This window comes from Haliotis rufescens, unplaced genomic scaffold (assembly GCF_023055435.1).
Source record: "Haliotis rufescens isolate VD_foot unplaced genomic scaffold, xgHalRufe1.0.p SCAF_27, whole genome shotgun sequence".
Taxonomy (NCBI): Eukaryota; Metazoa; Mollusca; class Gastropoda; order Lepetellida; family Haliotidae; genus Haliotis; species Haliotis rufescens.
In genome coordinates, this window is record NW_025963968.1 from 5,016,305 (window position 1) to 5,041,604 (window position 25,300).

General features: G+C 40.2%; 1 protein-coding gene across 14 annotated transcripts in view; it reads right to left on the minus strand.

Annotated features, from left to right (window-relative positions):
• The window catches only part of LOC124139362 (Kv channel-interacting protein 4-like), a 500,624-nt gene that overhangs the window by 47,887 nt on the left and 427,437 nt on the right, over positions 1-25,300 (minus strand). For 10 of the 14 annotated variants that reach the window (XM_046506367.2, XM_046506370.2, XM_048402597.1 and 7 more), the window contains one exon: positions 385-509. In XM_046506367.2, coding sequence (XP_046362323.1) covers positions 385-509 — 125 coding nt within the window. Of the gene's footprint in view, positions 1-384; positions 510-4,682; positions 5,014-6,791; positions 7,271-11,224; positions 11,249-21,098; positions 21,268-25,300 lie in introns of those variants that run through there. The other 4 variants (XM_046506374.2, XM_048402598.1, XM_046506366.2 and 1 more) reach the window with 4 other exon arrangements.

Genomic DNA, 25,300 nt, shown 5'->3' on the forward strand with positions numbered 1-25,300 from the left:
TTATGTCACTAAGATATCATGAAACATAATCTGCTTAATAACCCATTGCAACAACCCAATTCATCAATCAGCTCTGAGGTGAAAGAGTGAGTATTGTTTTATGCCTCTGCTAGTAATATTCAAAACAGGGGATATAATATGAGGCTTAGTATTCATTTTTTACAAGGTGAGTGAGTGAGGATTTACGCTGCTGTTAGCAATATTCCAACAATATCAAAGCAGGGGACACCAGATATGGGTTTCACGTATTGTACCTAAGATTGAATCGAACCCAAGTCTTCGACATGACAAGCGGATTCTTTAAACACGAAGCAACCCCACTGTCCCTTTTTCATAAGGAAATCCAACTGTTGTAATATGCCCCAAGGAGAGGGGTTTTCCTACCTGCTTGAATCCCCTGTACATTATCTGCAGTTCCTTGCGTGTGAACTTGGTGTTGCGGCAGAGGACGTCAATCCCCTCCGGCTTGTATCGCACCACCTGCATTTCCAGGTCATCAATGTCATGATCTGCAAACAAAGTAGACCCCATTACAACCTGGAGGACGACTGCACATCAAACAGACAGAAGCAATATTCCAGCAAATATCACAGCGGGGGACGTCAGAAACTGGCTTCCCCCATTGTACCCAGAATCTATAAAGAAAATGAAAACATGCAAGTCAGGATACAACAATAACAATACTGGTATGTTGAATGGTCTGAAATTCAAAATAACTGCAATCTAAATGTGGTTTAGTGATCCATTCATATAACTGCCACCATTAGTTTGCCATTCATGCCCAACTGAAACTGTTTCAGTGGACAATCGAGGGACTGGTTATTCTCTGGTGATGATGTTTTATATTTTCCTGCATTGTCACCTTCATTACTACATCTAATGATAGTAAAAATGTCAGTTCAGGTCAGCATATGAGTGAGTGAGTGAGCTGGGTTTGATCCTGCATATAATTTATGTTAGTAATATCACTGAGTGTCAGTCTCAATGGAGGAGGAAGCCCAGTGACACATAAGCACTGTTTACCACCTCATGACTATGGTGCAGACATGACAAAATAAAGGATCACAATTTAACCTGAATGGCCTCCTCAAATGACCCAAAACATTTACCACAGACTCTGATTATAAGCCTAAATATCATACTGTCCATGTACTTATCATTCACTTGAGAATAGGTGATATATCTCATTCATAATTGTATTCAATAAAATATGTGAGGTGAAATGAGGTTCTAATGAAGCATTCAAGATTATTGCACTTATATAGTGACCTAATGTATAATTAATCCGTGACATAGGCTATGGGATATACATGACCTCCCACCCCTATTAATCCGTGACATGGGCTATGGGATATACATGACCTCAGACATCTATTGATCCGTGACATAGGCTGTGGGATATACATGACCCCCAACATCTATTAATCCCTGACATGGGCTATGGGATATACATGACCTCAGACATCTATTAATCCCTGACATGGGCTATGGGATATACATAAACTCAGACATCTATTAATCCCTGATATGGGCTATGGGATATACATAAACTCAGATATCTATTAATCCCTGACATGGGCTGTGGGATATACATGACCCCCAACATCTATTAATCCCTGACATGGGCTGTGGGATATACATAACCATCGACATCTATTAATCCCTGACATGGGCCGTGGGATATACATGACCACCGACATCTATTAATCCCTGACTGTGGGACATATATCGGTATTGTAAACAACATATACGACCTCCGACTTCCATTAATCCCTGGCTGCGGGATATACATCAGTATTGTATACAACATATACAACCTCCCAACTCTATTAATCCCTGACTGTGGGATGCACATTGGTATTGCATATGTAGCAGGGCGTGGAGTCATCCCAGAGATTACATCCTTACCTGATCAGAAGGTCCGTGGTTCGAATCCCAGAAGGACTCGGAAATCTGATAGCCGCAACACATACAACATATACAACCTCCCAACTCTATTAATCCCTGACTGTGGGATACATCTCGGTATTGTATACAACATATACGACCTCCTACCAATATTAATCCCGGACTGTGGGATACACATCTGTATCAATGACAACATCGATGACCTCCCACTTTTATTAATGCCAGACTGTAGGACATGCCACATCTATCAGTGCCTCAGGCCAGAGGTACAGACACATAACATTTTAATAATTTTTTAGCAGGTATATAGGATAGATTCCTTATTGAAATTGAGAAATAATCACTTGACACGGAGTCTGACTGGCATGGAATAGGTGACGTATCCTTTGCTGACTTACATCTAATCTTTCTAATGATGGGAAAACAACTATTCACACAGCGAGTATGTGAGTGAATGAGTGAGACATTTTAGGAAAACATTACCACACCCTTTGCCAAGCATTCACGTTCAAGTCACAACACCTAGACATATCTCATCAACATGTTTGTTTTTCTTTAACAACACTTTCTGTCATGCATTATCTGTAAATTGCATTTACAAACGTAAAGAAACTAAATTAACTTAAAGTTAGATACAAAAAGCTGTTAGACAAATACCAAGCTACTGACGAACAACCTGAGTGTGAGTCGAAAGAAAAAAACGCAAAGCCACCTGGATTCCTAACAGGGATAGTGTCCCCGGAGGTATCGTTAATCAGGTTCACCACAAAACTAGATCCACCAGCCCAGGTTCTTGTCCAAACGGACAAACACTTCATGAAATGTTGAATAAATAAACATGGTGGAGAGCAGAACATGGAAATGAGTTCATTTAATCTGCCATGTCTTGGGTGGCCACCTCCACTTGGTGTACAACGGGAACACGGTGGAGGGGTCCCCAGACAGCTGACAGGTGCTGCATGAGGAATCAAAGAGAGGAACTGGCTGTCAGCAACACCATTTGCATCTTCCTTTTTTATCTTTAGAATGGAAAATATCGACAAAGCATCAATGAAGAAAAGTTGACTAAATGCCAGGAACCACTCCTGGATGTCTTTAATTTCAGCACTACAATGATCGGTTTGAGTATATCAGCACTACAATGATCGGTTTGAGTATATCAGCACTAAAATGATCAGTTTGAGTATTTCAGCACTACAATGATTGGTTTGAGTATTTCAGCACTACAATGATCGGTTTGAGCGTATTTCAGCACTACAATGATCAGTTTGAGTATTTCAGCACTACAATGATTGGTTTGAGTATTTCAGCACTACAATGATCGGTTTGAGCGTATTTCAGCACTAAAATGATTGGTTTGAGTATTTCAGCACTATAATGATCAATTTGAGTATTTCAGCACTACAATGATCAGTTTGAGTATTTCAGCACTACAATGATCGGTTTGAGTATTTCAGCACTACAATGATCAGTTTGAGTGTACTTCAGCGCTACAATGATCAGTTAGGGCGTATTTCAGCACTACAATGATCAGTTTGAGCGTATTTCAGCACTAAAATGATTGGTTTGAGTATTTCAGCACTACAATGATAGATTTGAACATATTTCAGCACTACAATGTTCGGTTCGAGTATTTCAGCACTACAATTATCAGTTTGAGCTAATTTCAGCACTACAGTGATTATTTCCACTACAGTTTGGTAACAAATGACCAACATTGCTGCAGCAGTCAGTGAGTACGTTGTGTGTTTACATCATTATCAGCAATATTTCATCACAAGGGGACACGCGAAATGCCAGGGCATCTCACATTGTACCCATGCTGCGAATCAAATCCTGGTCTTCAGTCTGACAAGTCAAGCTTCAACAATGAGGCCATCCCACTGCCTGTACTGTTGTTTTGCAACACAAAATGGACCCAACCTTATGAAATGCTTTAACTTACATGTACTGGTACGTTATGTTTGTTGTTTAACACCGTACTCAGCAATATTCCAGCTATGTGATGGCAGTCTGTAAATAATCAAGTCTGGACCAGACAATCTAGTGATTGACATCATGGGCATCGATCTACACAACTGGGATACAATAACATGTATCAACCAAGTCAGCCAGCCTGACCACCCGATCCCGTTAGTCGCCTCTTATGACAAGCATAGTTGCCTCTTAAGGCAAACATGGGTTGCTGAAGACCTGTTCTAACCCAGATCTTCACGGGTCTGTATGTTATATATCACGTATAGCAACGATTGAGAACATAACAGAGAAATCCTGCAAAAATATAGTCAAAGGTTCCATACATATTTGATAAAGATATTCATCATATTATTTAAACAATATTGTTATCAAAACAAGTAGGTAAGAATGTTATATAGTACTCCATATCAACCCAGTGACCTTGGTGTCAATGTTTTATACATCAACAATGTGATCAACAGACTATCTGTTGCTACAATTATCTACACAGTTTATGTCTTGCCTGGATTAGCATGGCCAGGATCAATACTCAGGTAACAGTATACCTGACAGATGTTCAACCAACCAGAACGAGATAATTACATGGCCACAACACAGGATCATCAAGGGGGATATTCCGATCCTGCTACCCCTCCTTATGTACCTGTCCACCAATCACAGGTACTAATGGTAGATCAGAATTCCAGTAAAACCTCCATTGCAGTAGTTATCACATCATACCTCAGACACACACCTGCACAAATAATTCATAATGTATTGAACAGTCTCCATATTCCTCATCGTGAAATGAAGTTTACCTTTTGGTTTCATGATGGTATCTCATTAACTATATCACCGTGTTATTCAAAGGAGCTCTTTTTATACTCAGCAGTTCTTCAAAGAAATAACCACAATGGACCCAATGTCCCAACCAGGTAAGCTCCAGCGGTCAAACGGCGACACTTGATGTCGACAGTGGTACAACCTCCATGGTATGCCAAGGAACAGCTAGTTTGGCCATTATGAGTGACAAGGAAACAATTCTTGTGACGATACAACTGCTTGGAACTGTCGATATGTCCTCCACCTGGCCAAGTTGGCACGGAAATGGCTCCAAGTCACCAGAAACAATGCGACGTCAGACCTTCTCCCGTGAAGCATACAACACAATGATAAATGTTTAATCAGATGTGGAAGTTTGCGTGTTGACTTTTGACTCATGCCCCTAATCAATGTGTTAACAAGCAAGACAACACCATATAGACATCTGCAATCATCCCTATCGTGCCGTGAACATCCACAGAACGTGGTGTTTTATTGTCGGAGCAGACGCGTCATTTTCTAGATAAACTTTCCTTATTTATAGACCTACGTTTTAAATACAATTACATCCCCTGTATGAACTACTATACATAACATGTCATTGATAGGCATGATGAAGCAAAGACCACACACCAACATCTGCAGTCATCCCTATCGTGCCATGAACATCCATAGAACATGGTGTTTTTCATGTTAGCAGACTCATCACTTTCCAAGTCCTTGTTTCCGTTTATAGAGCTGAGGCAACCTAAATAATTTACAACATGCTATATCCATCTTATTAACCATACATGTTTTCGTTTGTTTGTTTGTTGTTTAACGCCACACTCAGCAATATTTCAGCTATATGACGATTGTTTGTAAATAATGGAGTCTGGACCAAACAATCCAGTGATTGACACCATGAACATCAATCCACGTAATTTGGGATCGATGACATGCATCAACCAAGTCAGCGAGCCTGACCACCCGATCCCGTTTGTCGCCTCCTAAAACAAGCATCGTTGCCTTTTACGGCAAGCATGGGTTGCTGAAGTCCTATTCTAACCCCGATCTTCATGGGTCACCATTAGGGCTGCAACAAATACACTATGAGGCGAATACGATTCGTATCATGAATATAGGGTAATGAATACGAATATTAATTCACTAATACAGTAATAAGTCAGCAGTCGATTTATTTTATGTTATATTCAGTGAAACATTAACAACATAAATTATTTGACATGGTTTGTTAATTTTCTATATTATATATTTATATACTGCACTTGTCCAGGTACTTAGTCTTAGTATCTGCTCAAATGCTACAATGACCAGTGACCAAATTCCTGTCAAATTAAATATTATATAAGAGTGTTGTCTTTAAAGAAATCTATGCATATCATATGTTCTTATGGATGTTTTAGGTACAGGGTATGTAAATGCACATGATTGCATATTCATAAATATTTGATTCTAGTGGCCACAAATGACGAATTCAATTCATGAATGGATATGGTTGGATTCACCGAATATGCGAGTGAATCATAACGGCCCTAGTCACCATACATGTCATTGATAGGCATAATGAAGTTAATTCAAAGAGACTCATGGTATATGGATATTAATTTCTTATCATTAAAGACATTGAGGAAGAGACAAGAGTACCTTGTAGTTTGGAAACATTGTGCATAAAGAAGCTGAGATCCATATATCCTGTGTCTCTACATACTCATATATAACCTTTACAAACGTTAAAAAAGACCTACTGACACGATTTTGACCCACATTCACCAAAATAAACATGACCATGTCAGATTCACCTCATGGCCATACACACAATGAATGCTGTCGGGTCCTGAAAACACGAAAACATGAAAACAAGAATCAAGGTTGGATCCAAAGCGATGGTCCTTTCTTTCCCTCATTGACACTTCCTAGTTCAAAGGCGTGCATAACGGTGAGCGAAATCACGATAATCAATGGGACAACAGATCCAATGGAGGAGAAGGCGGGATTGAAACACACAACATCCTGAAGAATGTCCGAGGTGACATTGAGGTAACTGCCGTGAACAGAGCTATCCTTGTGGAGATGCCCACGTGCAATCATACAAATATCCATACCTGAGTTCTCTTCATTCCTAGTCGGGCTCTTCCCAGTACATGTCACCAGTTTCCGTAGCGACGATGCCAGAAACTTGCAGCAGAGTTTCTGAGACTTGGTTTTCCAGCATCCCATTGTTCGACTGTTTTTGTAAAACTCACTTTTCTTGGAATATAGTTATGCAGGTTTGTGCTTAATTCAATCTACTGGATGAAAAATGTAGTAGTTAAGCTTCTCCAATCAATAATGGGAATCTTGCGGATTTGAATGTATTTCTCGCCAGTGGAGGCGCAACAAGGGAATTGGACGTAAATAGCGGCACAATTATGCCTAGCAGGAACTGCTACTCCACTGGTCCGCTGACATAATACACCACTGGCTTTACCATGCTGGGAGAACACATCACATAGGTTCCGCCAGATAGTCATGGAAAATATTTATGAACTTGATGAAAAATTTGCATACGTTAGACATTAATGTATTATCCCTAATCACTGGTGGAAATACGATAAAGGCTCGGGGCTCAACCAGCTTCACTTTTTCCATCACAGCCGAATGAAGCCAATTTTTCTAACTCATAGTCAATATATGTTCCTGGTCCTGCAGGATTGACAACTACAAAGTGACTGCAGATGGACGTCTGCTGGGTTCCAGTGTGACATTCACATGGCTGTCTGCCACACTCAAGACCATCTGCCCACAGGGACTCGGTGTGGAGTACGGCATCTCCTCAAGATGTTGTTTTCCTCCTACCATTGTAATTGCACATCAGAACAGGTTACCTGGTCAACAGGCGACCAGCACCAACGGACCACCGTGTTGCAACATGCTTACATAACAGGATGGTCATATGAATAATATAATGTATCTGCATGCCTTTTGTTGACAGGCCACATAAGCTGGTGTTTATGCTCATCTTACCTTACTATATTCCACATAAGCTGGTGTTTATTATGGTATGACCTTAGTATATTCCACATAAGCTGGTGTTTATGACAGTATGACCTTACTATATTCCACATAAGCTGGTGTTTATTATGGTATGATCTTAGGGTATTCCACATAAGCTGGTGTTTATGACAGTATGACCTTACTATATTCCACATAAGCTGGTGTTTATTATGGTATGATCTTAGGGTATTCCACATAAGCTGGTGTTTATTATGGTATGACCATAGGGTATTCCACATAAGCTGGTGTTTATGACAGAATGACCTTAGTATATTCCACATAAGCTCTCCTCATTTTGCCACCATTTATTTAGAACTGGCCTTACGGGCTGTTTGGGAGAACAATAGCAGACAGCAGGGGTCGTCTCAATTTCTTGTTTAAAAGGTTTACGCTTCCACAGAACAGTCTTTCACAGAACTAACCCATCCTAAGGTACCTGTGATCTCTGATAGTAAATACTCGGAAAAGAAGCAAACAGCAGATTGGGATGGATTACTGCCTAAAGCCTCGCCAGGGATTCATTAACATGTTCAACACATAGCTGTAACACATACAAGCTAGATATTTGCCTTCACTTAGTCAAAACTAACCACACTGTGCCAAACAGCACATACCAAGTCCAAAAGATGTAACTATTCCAGGCAAGTAATAATTAACATAGTAGGACGTAGTCAACTATGGCGCCACACCCAATGCACATGTTATCTATCCCCTGTAGATAACAGGATGACGTGTGCAAATTCCAATGTCACACTCCATCAACCATGCCTGCAGCTATTGTAAATTTGTATTATTCCATGCAACATAGGCCTAGTAAGGATGAGGCCGTGTCACATTTTGTATACCAATGTAGGATTCTTGGACGGAATAGGTCCCAGCACCTCTTGCTCACGGCACTTCTTACACAACCTGCTCCGAAAAAGTAAATAGTTGTTCAAGCTATCATCCATTGATTATTGTTTCAGTCTCTATTATTTACTCGGGGTGAAACGATACAGCCAGGTCATGATACGATATGTATCACGATACATGGGTCATGATATTATAGGTATTGCGATACCCATACATGTATTTCCTTAATATTAATATTTGAAACTTCTTGACTATAACGACTCCAAAGCAGGTTCAAAAGGAAAAGCTAGCTGTAGACACATGTTCGTAATGGCTATTTCTAGTAGTGAACTTGAAACGCTAATTACAACACATCTTGCAATATTTGACTGAAAACAACGCCGGGCGTCATTAAACGAGAAGTAAGTTATATATTTTAGCAAGTGTATCATCTTGTATCGATACAGAACAAAACGTATCGTTTATTGATCATCGCATGAAAACTCACGATACACCGATGTTTCACCTCTATTATTTACAGACAACCGTTACAGGGCTGTAATATTGCTGACACAGCATGAAGCCACATCCACTCACTCCCATTGTCATCTATAGCACCATAGCAGGGGAGGACAATGTACATCTCACAAACATGTTCCTGTTTTGAGATGAGCAACATTTTAGTATCGTCTGATCATAGGTTTTCGGACGTCATACGTTTTTGGATGGTCATGTTTTTCGCAATTACTCGCGCTATGACAGGGATTGTAGCATCACACAGACATATTAAATACTCAGGTGATGGCTTGTTTTAAAGAGGAAGATGTCTTTGATAAGTGAATGAGATGTTTTACAGTCGTTCGTGTGATTAGAGAGAAAACTACTAATGTTTCTTAAGCGTCTGAAAACCCATAACACGGGGATACTGTATCGAAACATCTGTCGTCTGGTCATACCAGCTAGTGTCAGAGTTGTAGGACTGTATACAGCATGCAGTCTTCTAGCATGGAATGAAGGGGATCCCTGCCTTCACTACACAATCAGGAATGTCTATTATCCTAGCATAGGACTAAACTCCCATCCTAGAGGCCATTCAGTCTAAGTCTGGATATTGTAATTAGCGTTTTGTGTCAAACTGAAACATTGTCCATGGGTGATCATTAACTGCAAGACAGATAAACATAATAAAATTGAGTTCATATTAGTGGGTTTCGATTAACTTTAATAAAACTGGAAATGTCAAATGGTCAGAAGCTGGTCCTCTTTTTTAACTCAGCTAATGACATACAAGAGACGATACCATATTTCCTCTAATAAGCACAGACCTCATACGGCAAGGGGAAATACGGTATATGGCAACTTTTATTGTACTAAGTGTAATTTCCATTGGGATTTCTTTTACCATGGAACAGACAGGGCATGAATGGGTTCGACACCTTGCATTGTACTCATTTTGGGAATGAAGCTTCAAGTGAACTTCTTGCCTACTCTGCCTCCCCAGGCCTCAAGAAGTCTGATATGTGATAAACAAGCCACCTTCAGTTTGTTTGTTTGTTGTTTAATGCCCCACTCAACAATATTCCAGCTATTTGACAGTGGTCTGTAAATAATTGAGTCTGGACCAGACAATCCAGTGATTGACATTATCAGCATCGCTCCACACAATTGGGATACGATGACATGCTTCAACCAAATCAATTAGCCTGACCACCCGATCCCATTAGTTGCCTCATATGACAAGCCTAGTTGCATCATCAGTTTGTGTTCATACAGACTCATACAGATTAATAATGCCACACACTGCTACTTCCAAGGGTTCAGACAATATACTGTGACTTATAATCACAATACATCGCATGTACTATGACCATTATCTTACCTCCATGTCCGAATGTTTTTGTGTGATCTTGATGAAATACTAATTCTGCCTAGGAGGGACATACTTTTCTGAGTGGGAGAATAAATCCCTTATACCCCACCATGAAGAAAATAGGCTGCATGTGGATTTCTGAATGAGACAATACATCTCTTGCACCTTGCAACAAAACAAAAGGCACATTGTTTACAAGTCAATGAAAGTCACATAGCACCGACATTAATATCAGCTCAATTGAACAGATGTTTTCTGTCAAGTTTAAATTTGTTTTCAATTCTTTTACAGTGAAGGATTGAAACATGTTGGCAAGATGATCACATGTTACCCAAGTGATACTACTACAACTTGTAGTGGTATTTCTCCAACAGACATCTGTAGCTGACAAATGATATGGGCATACTAGACAATATGTCAGGCTTAACTCAGAGTTCTGAAATAGATGGAGATATTATATCAAACCAATATATATGACCACTCGCAACAAATTGTTTCCATAAACAGGCCTGGTTTGTCCCTGCTCTCACATTCTCCCATACATTCCAATGTGTCACACCAACACCTACTAACATCAGGGTGAAGAAAGTACCACAACTAAACCTCAGAACTAAAATTAGGGCATGCAACACTTAGCCTGAAGACAGCAAATCCTGAAACTTTTCTACTCAATCTGACAAGAGCACTATTGCTGCAGCTAGAGAGCAATCTCGGGGCATTTACAATATGGATTAAGAACAGAATCCCATCATGTCTGTCAAAATGGAGGAAAGGTGATGGAATCACAGAAACAGGTCTTACCTACACCACTGTCATGGCTGGAGGGCGGACATTGTAATACGCTCCCTGCTTGTCTAAATGAATTAAAGTGTCTTCACACACCATAAGAGGGTCCCGAGAGATCAGAAAGCCTGACGTTGGTGAATTTGAATGTTGTTGTTTATCAATAATTAACACCAGGACAGGAACCAGATGGACTGGACTGGGTATCTGTTGTTTCCCTGTGGTACAGCTCCACCATGGAGGTGGCATCCCCACTCCTCTTGGACAGACTCCAAATACGAACATCTATCAATTGTCTTTTTCAGACTGTTTGTTCAAGGAAAAAAGAAACTTCTAACTTAACACGGTCCTGCACTGTTGTCCAAATCATGGACAACCCTCGAAAGTCACTGTATTCCCATTCAGGGAACATGTTAGAAATAAGTCAGATATAAATCAGGAAATATCCCGACATTGCTGCTTGATGAGTTGAACATGGCAAGTCTTGTCTCAAACAAGGAGCAGTTCAGCATATAGACTTTTCTACAAAGTAGTCTATCGGACAAATTTGCGATAAATTTTGTAATTGATAACAAGAATCCCTAAAGTCAGTCAGTCGTACTGTGGAAGTTCTTCGTTGATAATATACATGTTGCATTATCATAACCCAAGTGCTTTCTAGTTGATGTTTTGATCAATTTCTGAAGCAAGTGTTGAGCTATCCTCTAAGAAATCAATAAGCCCCATCTCTATAGACTTATTCCTACAAATAGACCCTGATTTCTGATAAAATGTCAGATAGCTAGAAGTTGGAGAAGATCGAAGTGCTAAGCATAAAGACTTAAGTAATATTAATGCGGCGCCTTGTAGATATACCATTTCATATTGGTATACATCCTTAGCCAAAATGGCTTCTGAGCAACCGGATAGTTTATAGTATATCTCAATATATATCTCTAAATCCAATAAATTATTAATGATATGATTGTCAATAATATTGTTGAATAACAAAATGAAATTAAAAATGTCCTCATCAGATGAAAAATTGAAGATTTATTGATTTTTTTGGTTTTCATAGCCACAGTTGTAAAAAAACACCAACAGAATAATGCCAAGCAAAGCTAATTGAAATTCCGCTATACACGGGCTGGGAAAATCAATACCTCACTGCGAGATGTGTGTTCAAGGTGAGCTGGAGGCCTGTGGTGGAGGCCATCATATTAATAAGCCGCACAACACTAGAGGCTGGCCTCTGTACAATAGCCTTGCAGACATCAGTGAGGGAGCTGGGTTTGAAGCTCTTTGTACATTGTTTCAGTTATAGTGAGTGAGTGAGTGAGTTTGGTTTTACGCCGCTTTTAGCAATATTCCAGCAATATCACGGCGGGGGACACCAGAAATGGGCTTCACACATTGTACCCATGTCGGGAATCGAACCCGGGTCTTTGGCGTGACGAGCGAACGCTTTAACCACTAGGCTACCCGACCGCCCGTTTCAGTTACATCCCAGCATGTTCACTTGATGCAGGAGGACAAGTATAAGTATTGGGGGAGTGTTTGTTTGTTTGTTTGTTTGTTGCAGCGATATTCCATCCACATGGTTGGCGCCTGTAAATAATTGTGTCTGGACCAGACACTCCAGTGATTGACATTATGAGCGTTGCACTCAGAGATATCCCATCTATATGAGGGAGGCCTGTAAATAATTGTGTCTGGACCAGACACTCCAGTGATTGACATTATGAGCGTTGCACTCAGCGATATTCCATCCACATGGTGGGCGCCTGTAAATAATTGTGTCGGGACCACACAATCCAGTGATTGACATTATGAGCGTTGCACTCAACGATATTCCATCTATATGAGGGAGGCCAGTAAATAATTGTCTGGACCAGGCAATCCAGTGATTGGCATTATGATCATCGATCCACGCAATTGTGATACACTGACAAGCCATCAACAAACAACAAGCATAGGTTGCTTGGGACCCATTATTTAGCAATATTCCAACCATATCATAATGGGTTTTGAGATGTGATGAGCTAACACATTAACACCTAGGCTACCAACACTTATTTGGAGGATTGAAAACTACTTGTTCAGAAAGAAAATGACATTTGGTTCATACTTCGAAAACTGCAAAATAAATAGTTTCAGTTAGAATAGCATATTATCAGCAGAATGAAAAGGGTGAAAACATACAAAAAGGTCCCAACAATTGGGTCAAGTAATTTTCAAAAAAAGAACACTCACAACATTTCAATGTAATCGCTGCATCTGAATCTTACCATCAGATGATTGAAGGCATGATAGGGACAGTTTATTGTTTTCAAATATAAAAAAAAGACTAATTCTCATCTGCGATAAATGAAATACCACTTTGCCACAATGGAAATGATTCCATATTGATATACAAGGATGCTGCCTCTGGGGAGGCCATATCAATAAAATCGTAATGCTATCATCAATTTCATTTCCTGTACTCCGAACACAACCAGTCATCCATGAAAGTGCCCTCCTCACAGGAAACAGCGCAACCATCAAGGCCCACTGCCAAGGGTTTAGAATCAAACACCAGTGTATTTCACTCTAGAGCTGGTGATAATCTTTTTGCTACTTTTGTTGACATGTGTTGTGACTAGAAGCTAAAAGCTGAATTTTTCTAATATTATTAAAATTATTGAAAAACTGCTTATTTTTCAGTCTAAAGGTTTTTCCATGAAATTATGGCAATATCAATCCCATTTGGTCTTCTTCCATTGATCACTGCCTGAATTTCTTCAATAACTCTCTCAAAGTCCCCTTGGCAGAATGAGGTAAGCTCAATGTGTCCACTGGTTCTTCAACACACATACCCCATCATGCAAACTTAACAAGTCCTTGAAAGGGGGACTGCAAAATGAAGTAAGACGCGAATACAGAATGTTGTTTTAGAAACACTCAGTTTCTATGCATGAGCTAGTTGGATTGGTTTGATGCCACCACACGTTTACAAAGACATGGTGCTGAGAAACCAAACATAATCAGGACTAATCTATGAAGATAGGATCATGGGATGCCTAAGGGACGCAACTCTGCACAGAGATGATGAGACCCTTTAAGATAACTGAATTCTCCAATCTTTTAGCCAAGGCAGCTACATGTTAACAAAGACATGGTGCTGAGAAACCAAACATAATCAGGACTAATCTACGAACATAGGATCATGGGACACCTAAGGGACGCAACTCTGCACCGAAAATTGCCGAACTGTAGATGATGACACTGTCTTTGCTCCTCCATAGCATGGACCACCAGTGAGCATGTCTGGCCACTGCCTTTAGCAATAGTAAATCATATCACTGAAGAAAACATCAACAATGGGCTTCACACATGGGAATCTAACCAGGGTGTTTTGGTGTGACGAGCCAACACTGTAACCACTAGGCAACACGACCACCCCCCTGGTGACGTAGTGATTGGAGGTACTGATGTGTCAAACAACTGACTCAAATACATTCTCACGATCCCATTTCCTCACCCTCATTTATCCATTGGGGCGGTCGGGTAGCCTAGTGGTTAAAGCGTTCGCTCGTCACGCTGGAGACCCGGGTTCGATTCCCGACATGGGTACATTGTGTGAAGCCCATTTCTGGTGTCCCCCACCGTGATATTGCTGGAATATTGCTAAAAGCAGCGTAAAACCATACTCACTCATTTATCCATTAAGGTTTTTTTGTTTTTTGTTTTGTTTAATGCCACACTCGCAAAATTCCAGCTATATGTCCGTGGCCTGTAAATGACCAACTCTGTATGGGACAGTGCAGTGATTGACATCATGAGCATCAATCCACACAATTGGGTCACGTTTTCGTGCACAAACCAAAGTCCCTGAGCTGACCTCGTGATTCCATTTGTTGCTTTAAGTTCATGAATATACTGAAGTCTAGTTGACCTTAATACTCAGAATCACTATCCTGTGTGGGTATATATTTCTTTATTGGAACATTTTCAATCAATATTGTGAGAAATTCTGGATGTATTATTTATTCAAGATTAGTGCCATGTTCCTGTACAGTGTAATTCTATAGAACTGAAACCAAAACTATTGCATGTTTAATACTGTTTGAATGATTGCTTCTTGACACACATGTTAGGCCAGGTGTTTTATATTTTTCGTATTACGGACCCGCCAACTCTAATTTTTGAGGAAATAATTATTTTTTTTAACCCACCGATAGCCGTGTACTCAGTTATTTTATTTGTTATCATCACCTTTTAATAAAAAACATATGAATTTACTGTTGTAAACTAGTGAAGAGATACATAATTGATTTTTGTTGATCTCGAAGCCGACCATGAATAGCCTCCCTTGACAATTGTCCATGTTGTAAGTGGTAGAATTTTTGTTGTTACAAGGGGCTTTATCGTCACAAATGGCGGTCTTTTGAGCACAGAATATGTTCATAAAGTAGGCCACAGGCATTCTGCATTAAAAAAATGCATCTTTTTTTTCCCTCCTCCAACCCTGGATTTTGGGCTGAAAAATCCGTAATCCTAAAAATTTAAAAACCTGGCCTTACATGTCTCCCCAATTGAGGTAACTGCTACATGTCTATTATGTCGGTCCAACTGTTTACATGTCTCCGACATTTCCAATACGACAATTCCAGATGCTATCACAAGTATGAACTTGAAGTTGACTTGGCGTATGGACGATATGGAAGAACAGGTCATGCTCAAACTCAGAAAATCTTACATGAGGAAACTCAGAAGTTTCCATTAACGTTTGTAAGCAGGAACCAAACAATTCCTTTTGGTTCAACAACATATTTTTGCACCCAACCCTAACATACTCTTGGATTACTCAATCAAAAGGTATCATTTTATATATTGGTATTAGGCTAGCTGGGACGAGTCCAAATTTACTACCTTGGTACCCACCCTACTATTACCCGACCCTACCCAGGTACCCTAATGCAAACATTAGTCTCTTGTAGTGTAACCATAGAGTTCAAGATTTTTGTCATTAAACAATATATCACGTGTCTAACCATGGGTCCGGGTAGTCCTGTTGGTACCCGGGTCCTACTTAGTACCCACCCGACCCGGGTACCCGAGTTACCCGTCCCAGCCCTACATTATATATATTGACACAAAACTTACAACATGGATGAAAAACAAAGCAATGATATTTGTGGTACCAAGCCCATCCTCTTGTACAGGCATGCAAGGATCTCAACCTCTATTATTCCACTGGACTCCTATATATGCAAATGCCACTACAGTAAAATATTATCCCATTGATATGAATATAATGTTATCCCTCTTCAGAGTAATGAAATATTCAAACACTGAGTGTGTTTGTGTACACTATACTAAATGGTATTGATCGGAACCACTGAGTAGGTTACATCCACTGCTAGTCTGGGAGATTTGGGGGATCTACAAGTTAGGCTTGGGACAGTGTGGAGTAGGTATCATGATGACCGGGGGATAACTGCCGCGTATCACCTCCTTGTAGCATGTGATGCGGATTCACAACGCTTTTATGCATGAAATGTACCACAAACTGAGGACTGACCTAAATGGAAATTTGCCACAAATTATGCAAAGTAGAGTTTGTCATGGATATGGAATAAAGTGACGTAGTCGACATTTTGTGCTGAGAATTATGGGAAGTCAGCTCTTCTTATGGAAAGAAGCTATCTAGTGGCATATGAGCCACCATTCCGATAATGGCCTCCTTAGGTCAGTCTTCAGACTGGTGAACACACATAGAGTAACGGTGTGTTGTGAAAATTCCAGATACGGAACTGACAGATATTGAGCTGTGGGATATTATTTTGAGGAGAAAGAACTCATTATATCTGTCCTGGTAGATAACAATACGCAGTGAGTGAGTGAGTGAGTGAGTGAGTGAGTGAGTGAGTGAGTGAGTGAGTGAGTGAGTGAGTGAGTGAGTGAGCGAGAGAGAGCGAGGGAGTTCTTGCTAGATTACTTATATCTATCCCGGCGGACAACAGTACACTGTTGTCATAGATAACTTGTGTATAGTCTTGTATCAGTGAGTGAGTGAGTGGAGTTTGGTTAAATGGCACTTCAGGTACATCACAGTACCACCATCACAGTTCCTGATCAGATGGGATAAATGTATGTAATTTCACAAGCCTATTGTCCATATGTTAGAGCAATGTGAGCGGTGAGTATGATTTCATGCCACTTTTATCACGGTGGAGACACGAGAATTGGGCTTCACACATTGTACACATTTCGGCAATCAAACCTAAAGCTTAACCACAAGGCTTCCCAAATGTACTGCCCATGAGGGGAGCTGAACCTAGGATGACACGCTAATGCTTTACCCACTGACTACAGATATGCAGCAGTGACAACAATGTCTCGGTGACAAGGATCTGCACCTGTAACAACAATGTCTTGGTACCACGGATCGGCACCTGTGACAACAATGTCTTGGTACCACGGATCTGCACCTGTGACAACAATGTCTTGGTACCACGGATCTGCACCAGTGACAACAACGTCTCAGTGACAAGGATCTGCACCTGTGACAACAATGTCTCGGTACCACGGATCTGCACCTGTAACAACAATGTCTTGGTACCACGGATCGGCACCTGTGACAACAATGTCTTGGTACCACAGATCTGCACCTGTGACAACAATGTCTTGGTACCATGAATCTGCACCAGTGACAACAATGTCTCAGTGACAAGGATCTGCACCTGAAACAACAATGTCTTGGTACCACGGATCGGCACCAGTGACAACAATGTCTTGGTACCACGGATCTGCACCAGTGACAACAATGTCTCGGTACCACGGATCTGCACCTGTGACAACAATGTCTCTGTACCACGGATCTGCACCCGTGACAACAATGTCTTGGTACCACGGATCTGCACCTGTGACAACAATGTCTCAGTACCACGGATCTGCACCAGTGACAACAATGTCTCGGTACCACAGATCTGCACCTGTGACAACAATGTCTCGGTACCACGGATCTTCACCAGTGACAACAATGTCTCAGTACCAAGGATCTGCACCTGTGACAACAATGTCTCAGTACCACGGATCTGCACCAGTGACAACAATGTCTTGGTACCACGGATCTTCACCAGTGACAACATTGTCTTGGTACCACGGATCGGCACCCGTGACAACAATGTCTTGGTACCACGGATCTGCACCTGTGACAACAATGTCTTGGTATCAAGGATCTGCACCTGTGACAACAATGTCTTGGTATCAAGGATCTGCACCTGTGACAACAATGTCTTGGTATCAAGGATCTGCACCTGTGACAACAATGTCTCTGTACCATGGATCTGCACCAGTGACAACAATGTCTTGGTACCACGGATCTTCACCAGTGACAACAATGTCTTGGTACCACGGATCTGCACCTGTGACAACAATGTCTTGGTACCACGGATCTGCACCTGTGACAACAATGTCTTGGTATCAAGGATCTGCACCTGTGACAACAATGTCTTGGTATCAAGGATCTGCACCAGTGACAACAATGTCTTGGTATCACGGATCTGCACCTGTGACAACAATGTCTCGGTACCACGGATCTTCACCAGTGACAACAATGTCTTGGTACCACGGATCGGCACCTGTGACAACAATGTCTCGGTACCACGGATCTTCACCAGTGACAACAATGTTTTGGTACCACGGATCGGCACCAGTGACAACAATGTCTTGGTATCACGGATCTGCACCAGTGACAACAATGTCTCGGTACCACGGATCTTCACCAGTGACAACAATGTCTTGGTACCACGGATCGGCACCTGTGACAACAATGTCTTGGTACCACGGATCTTCACCAGTGACAACAATGTCTTGGTATCAAGGATCTTCACCTGTGACAACAATGTCTTCGTGCTGTTACAACCATGACCATTCTCTAGGCAAATATTCAAGCACATAATGGAATAATGATTGAAATCAAATTCAAACATAAAAACTACCCAATTGCTCTTTGCCTGAATAATGGTTTCAAATAGAATTACCAAGACTTGTACTTTCCAGGCAGCATCTGGTACCAGGTAATGTAATCAATAAAAAGAAGAGCCTATTAATAGATCTCTGAGATAACATACTTAGCTGAGGTAATTAGATAATAGCATCACATAGTCAGATGTATCTCACACTCATCAGAAACCTCCGTGTCAAAACACTTCACAATGATCATATTAGACAATTCAACATTTGTGTGCACAATAATCACAAGTGAAATTGAAAGTGCTCCAAAACTCATTCTTGTACTATTGGATGGAAGTTTCCATTGATTATGTATATCCTCATTGGCATACATGTGACACCTCCCAATCCTTCCTGGAGGCTCCCGGATTATCATGTTTGACCCCGACGGGCCTTTGTCTTACAATCAACTGGTAATTAAATCCATACGGTGAATAATTTCTAACAATGTAAACTGTAAGGAAAACTGGGATAGTCGTAACAGCTAGGTGTCTGACGGGTAGAACTTGAAATGAATAACCAGCGTGTTTATTCCTGTACAATCCAATACAGACTTTGATACATGTGACCGGCCCAGTTATAACTGACGTTATTGGTTATCAGATTTATCAGAAACTATTCTAAAGTGTCACTTTACCTCAACGCCATTAAACTCTCAGAAATGAAAACAAAATATGACCAGCAAGCGCTGTCTCCAGAAACAACACTATGCGTGATTGGTTGATTCAGTAGTTGAAATAACACGAGCAGGGTTCCTCATAGGGTTTCAAAGTCAAAGAATAAGTCAAACTCATCTTAATGTGCCTTTTACCTGACATCGTGACTCGTTTGCACAAAAATATCAACACATCAATCTTTGAGAGAATGTATCATGTGATTTGAATTAATATCCTCAAATTGTTTGTTTGTTTCATAAATGAAGGCTCAGAACGCATGTTCAATGAGTATGGAAAAGGAGAACTGACTTTTGTGGTATTAAGCCACTGTAAATTGACAGATCGTGATGACTGTTTAACATATAAATTTCATGGTTGCTTTATTACAATTCTCCCTGATAGATGCAAATATCTCCCTATTACTAAAGGCTTAATGTCCCTGACACCCTCTGACAATTTATCACATGTATGCAATGGTAAATATGCAGATATACATCCTGATAAGCTAGAAACACTGGGCAGAGCTACAATGTATAACAAGTGTAGCACAAGATGTGTGTTGTGTGTTGAACATACCTTGTGATTAGCCTACAAACAAATTGGACAAATCACACATGTAGTAATATTCTTATCAAACATCAACAAGTGAATAACAGATATTCCATACCACCCTGACTACAATCTGTGTTGCCATGGGAACCTGCCCTGTCCAGACATACTTCAATACATGTATTAGATCCTTGGATGAACAGTAACCACATACACACAAACTTATCAATTCAGTGATTTCTATTCGCTAGTTAAAAAAAGCTCTGGAAAAAGTCAATCATTTCAACCAATACATGAATCAAACAATCTTGAATATATTCTAGTTCCACAATAACATTACTTTTTGAGAAATAAACAGATTATTTGAGAAGAGAAAGTGAAGATAACAGATTTGAGAAAATAATATTTACACCATGCATAGTTGTCCAGAAACGAGACTTGTGCTGCCATTACACAAAGAATGAAACATGCTACCAAAACATAGGTGGTTTGATCACAGCGTGATTACACGCTATGCCGCCATGTTAGGACAAGTGAAAAAACGTGAGTGAAGTAACCGAAAAAATCCTAGGGATCAATCAAGAAACGTGCGATGGACACCAGGCAGTGTTGTCATGCATAGCTCATGTGCAGAGGGCAGTGTGAGAAAACTGCTGGCAAAATCAAATTTAAATTTGATTTTTCCATGCTAGTTTTGAGGCAATAAATACCGATGAAATCTGTCAAATCCATTGCTAAAGCTGGTGGGAAGTAGCCCGTAGTCCGATCTTATACATTCGTACACTGCCAAACTCCAATGCTGCCATTACCGTCCGGACCTACAATCAATTACTGAATGGTCGTGCAGTGCCATTACTGTGCCAAGACAATACCTACTACCTCTCTCCCTCCTTCACACTCGCCTTGGACTTCAACATCAAATACTAAATACCTAGATTTGCATCAGCCTAAAGCACAACGCTTAGCTCCAATGCAATTATGCTTTATTTCTGGGACGATTTATTGTACAGCTCTGAAGGCATGCAATTGTCCTTCTGTCATCTGTGAGAGAGAAGGGCACTCGATCAAAAACTCGGCCACATAGTTGATTTGGGACATAGTATCCCCACCAATCATTTTCCTAGTTCGGCCATATTAGCATTCCCATACTGTTTTCCTAATCACCTTCCCCAGCTGCTACCTGTAGATACATGTGTCTACACAACTACTTATTGTTCAAACTGTAGAATGTATTGATAGGCTGTTATTCAATACATTGTTGGCCATAATTGTTTATGATAAATAAATAAGCAATTTCCATTTTGGTTCTGGCAAAGTGAGCAATTATTCCAATTTGTGGCTCATATATTTACCTGTAAGTACTGAGAATTAGGGAAATCTCATTATTTCATAATATGGAACATGAGTACAATTTAAAAAAATTAATTTTAAACATCACACCAAATAAATTAAGGATAAGATAGTGCACTTGAGACATTTAAAGATGATAATAAAGAAACAAATTAATATATCAGGCTATAATTGAAATAAAAAAGAAAAGTAGGAAAATAATATATTCAAACGATACATTCTCTTTGAAAATGAGAAAAATAAAAAAACTGTAAATATGTAAAAAGGTCAGTGATCTCTCAAAACATTTTCATTAAACCCCAGTCCTTACTGTGGTTGGTTGGTTGGTTGGTTTGTTGTTTAACGCTGCACTCAGCAATATTCCAGCTATATGACGGCGGTCTGTAAATAAACGAGTCTGGACCAGACAATCCAGTGATTAATATTATGAGCATCGATCCACACAATTGGAATCGATGACAAGCATCAACCAAGTCAGCGAGCCTGACAACCGGATCCCGTTAGTCACCTTTTACGGCAAGCATGGGTTGCTGAAGACCTATTCTACCCCGGAATCTTCACGGGTCCCTTACTGTGAATGTCTTAGTCCATATGTATGTAGCTGCCATAAAATTTCTGAATCCCGTGGTGGGATTCGAACCAGGGACCTTCTGATCACAGGTCTGATGCCTTGTCCACATGACCAAAGAGGTTAACCCCGTCAGCAAGCCGACAAGGTAAGGATGTCATCTGTGGGATGATTCCACGCCCTGCTACATACTCCCCCGTCAACAGAAAGCACTTTCGGGCCGCAGAGTAGGGTACTGAGGCTTTTTTTGCTCAAATTTAATATGAACATGCTCAGCCCCACATTGGGCGCCAATGTAGCGGCCATAAAATTTCCCTGTAACCCTGTAAGCAAGCTGACAAGGTAAGGATGTCATCTGTGGGATGACGCCACGCCCTGCTACATGTAAAAGGCACACATAGCACACAACAATGGTGTGAGACTGAATGTTACATGATGTGAACATTATATTCCAGTATCTGTGAGTGATGACATCTGGACCAGACAAACCAGTGACTGGAAATGACAAGTTACCAGGAACAGAGTTTCTGGAGATCATTCCTTCTTCCTCTACACAATCAATAGTGTACTAACCACAAATAGAAACGCAAACCATAGAGAAATATAGAGAAGTATGAACGTGAAGAAGAGATGTTTCCAATGTGTGCCAATTAATGACAAAACTAACAATCAGTCAAGTGTTACAACAGTATGTCCTTATTCTTATCACGATGTGCTGCACGTGATTTCCAAACTTTACACACTAATCCTGCACGAGACAAATGGTGCATCTCGAGTCATGGATCTATTACGTCACATGTGATGCGTTCATGAGCATCGATTCACACAACAGACCAGCATGTTCTTTTGTGCATCAAACCAATATAACATCTCTTGAATACGAGTCATTCGTCATATATAAACCAACATGTATGGTATTCATGTTTCTTTTGTGAGTGAGTATATAACTTGTTTTCACAACAGCTCTGTTTGTTTGTTTGTTTTTCAAGTCCTCACTCAGCACTACTCCAGACATACATCAGCTGCCTGTAATAACCGAATCTTGACCAAATACAACAGGGAGTACAACAACTGTTGTATGGATTACATTGCTGTTGACGGATGTCATGGCATGACAGATTAACTTTAGTAACATGAAGGAATCAGTGATCTTTAACTTCTTTTGAGTAGTATATATATATATATATATATATATATATATATATATATATATATATATATATATATATATATATACCCATTGGGCTCTATATTGAGTTGCGGACAAGTCAAACTTATTAGAATCTATTATCCTATAATTATTACATATTCAGTATGAGTAAAACATCAGACAGTATGCATGGGTTTCTCATCATAGAGATTCTATCTACAACAAGTGCAGGGACTGGATGTTCGGAACGGCACCCTACCTGGCGTTCCACGGACATCCAACATTAATGACCCCCTGGCACTGTCTACTCAAACACAGTGCCAACTGACAATGTTAATCCCAGATCTCATGCTTTCCTCAACAGGAAGTGCAGCATCCCTGACAGGGTGGGACTATATGGTGTTTAATGCCCTAGTAGGCTATATCTCTGTTATACCATGGTGCTCAGTTCTAATCGGTTTATGCAGGCAAAATGTTTGCCAATCATATAAGAGCATTGTTTGTTTGTTTGTTTGTTGTTTAACGGCACACTCAGCAATATTCCTGCTATATGACGGCTGTCTGTAAATAATTGAATCTGGACTTGACAAAGCAGTGGTTGATATCATGAGCATCGATCCACACAATTGGGATACAATCAATGCATCAACCAAGTCAGCAAACCTGACCATCTGATTTCTTATGTCATCTCTTATGACAAGCATAGCCATCCCTTAGGGCAGGCATCAGTTGCTGAAGACCTATTCTAACCTGGATCTTCATGGGTCTATATTGGAGCATTGATCCATGTTAAATGGGTATGATGACACGATGCTGGCCAGGTTACAGCCGAGACCAGACACATACTAGTGCTGCTATACTCATCAGCCATATTGGCCATCTAATCACCAATTTAATTACCCGATCCATCAAGCATAGAAACATGGAACCTGTTCTCCTGAGGAACTGAAATGTCAGCCATTTTGAAGTAGAAAGCCAAGGGTTGATACTCTGCATTTGAATCGTTCTCCTATTTTATTAATCATAAATGCTTCACAACTATAGGTAAATTGAGTGAGTGAGCTTTTAACAGTATTCCAGTTATATCGCGGCGTGTCAGCTTAATGTGGGAGGAAAGCCCAATTTGATGCAGGTCTCAGACGTTTACCACTTCGGTTAAATCCACGAACATGGGTATAGTGCTAAAAAAACAAGAAACATAATCAGGGTGAACCGGCATTCGAACCAACAATCATAGGTTTCTGGCGTTCCCAAGGGATGCAACTCTGCATAGTGAAATGCGGCGCCTTAGACGACTGGGCCATCCTTGCCCCCATAGGTAATTTGAAGAAATCCTGGCTAGATTACATCCTGACTCTTATACCAGGAACATAAATATAATATAAGACTCAAAAGAAGTAGACAGCCAAAGGTTGATACTCTGTATAGGAATCATTCTCCTACTTTATTAATCATTAATGCTCCAGAACTATCTGCAATTTAAAGAAATCTTGGCTTGAGATACATTATGACTACCCAGGAACATACATAAAATATATGACTTTAAGAAGTTAAAGAACACCCAGTTCTTCAAATGACTGCAGTTAACCTGTCATGCCCATGAGTCAGTGAGTGCTTATTGCTTTTATGTCGAATCAGCAAACTTGCAGCTATTCACGGCGATCATGGACAGGACATATTAACTATAGTCACATAAAAAAAGCGGGTCTTCTTTAATTTTTCTTGAGTAGTATATTACCCAAAGTGGGGAAAAACAAGAGGAATCTACTTTTTAACAATGTTAGAAGTTTTACATATATATTTGTTTATTTATTTATTTATTTACTTATTTACACATAACATGG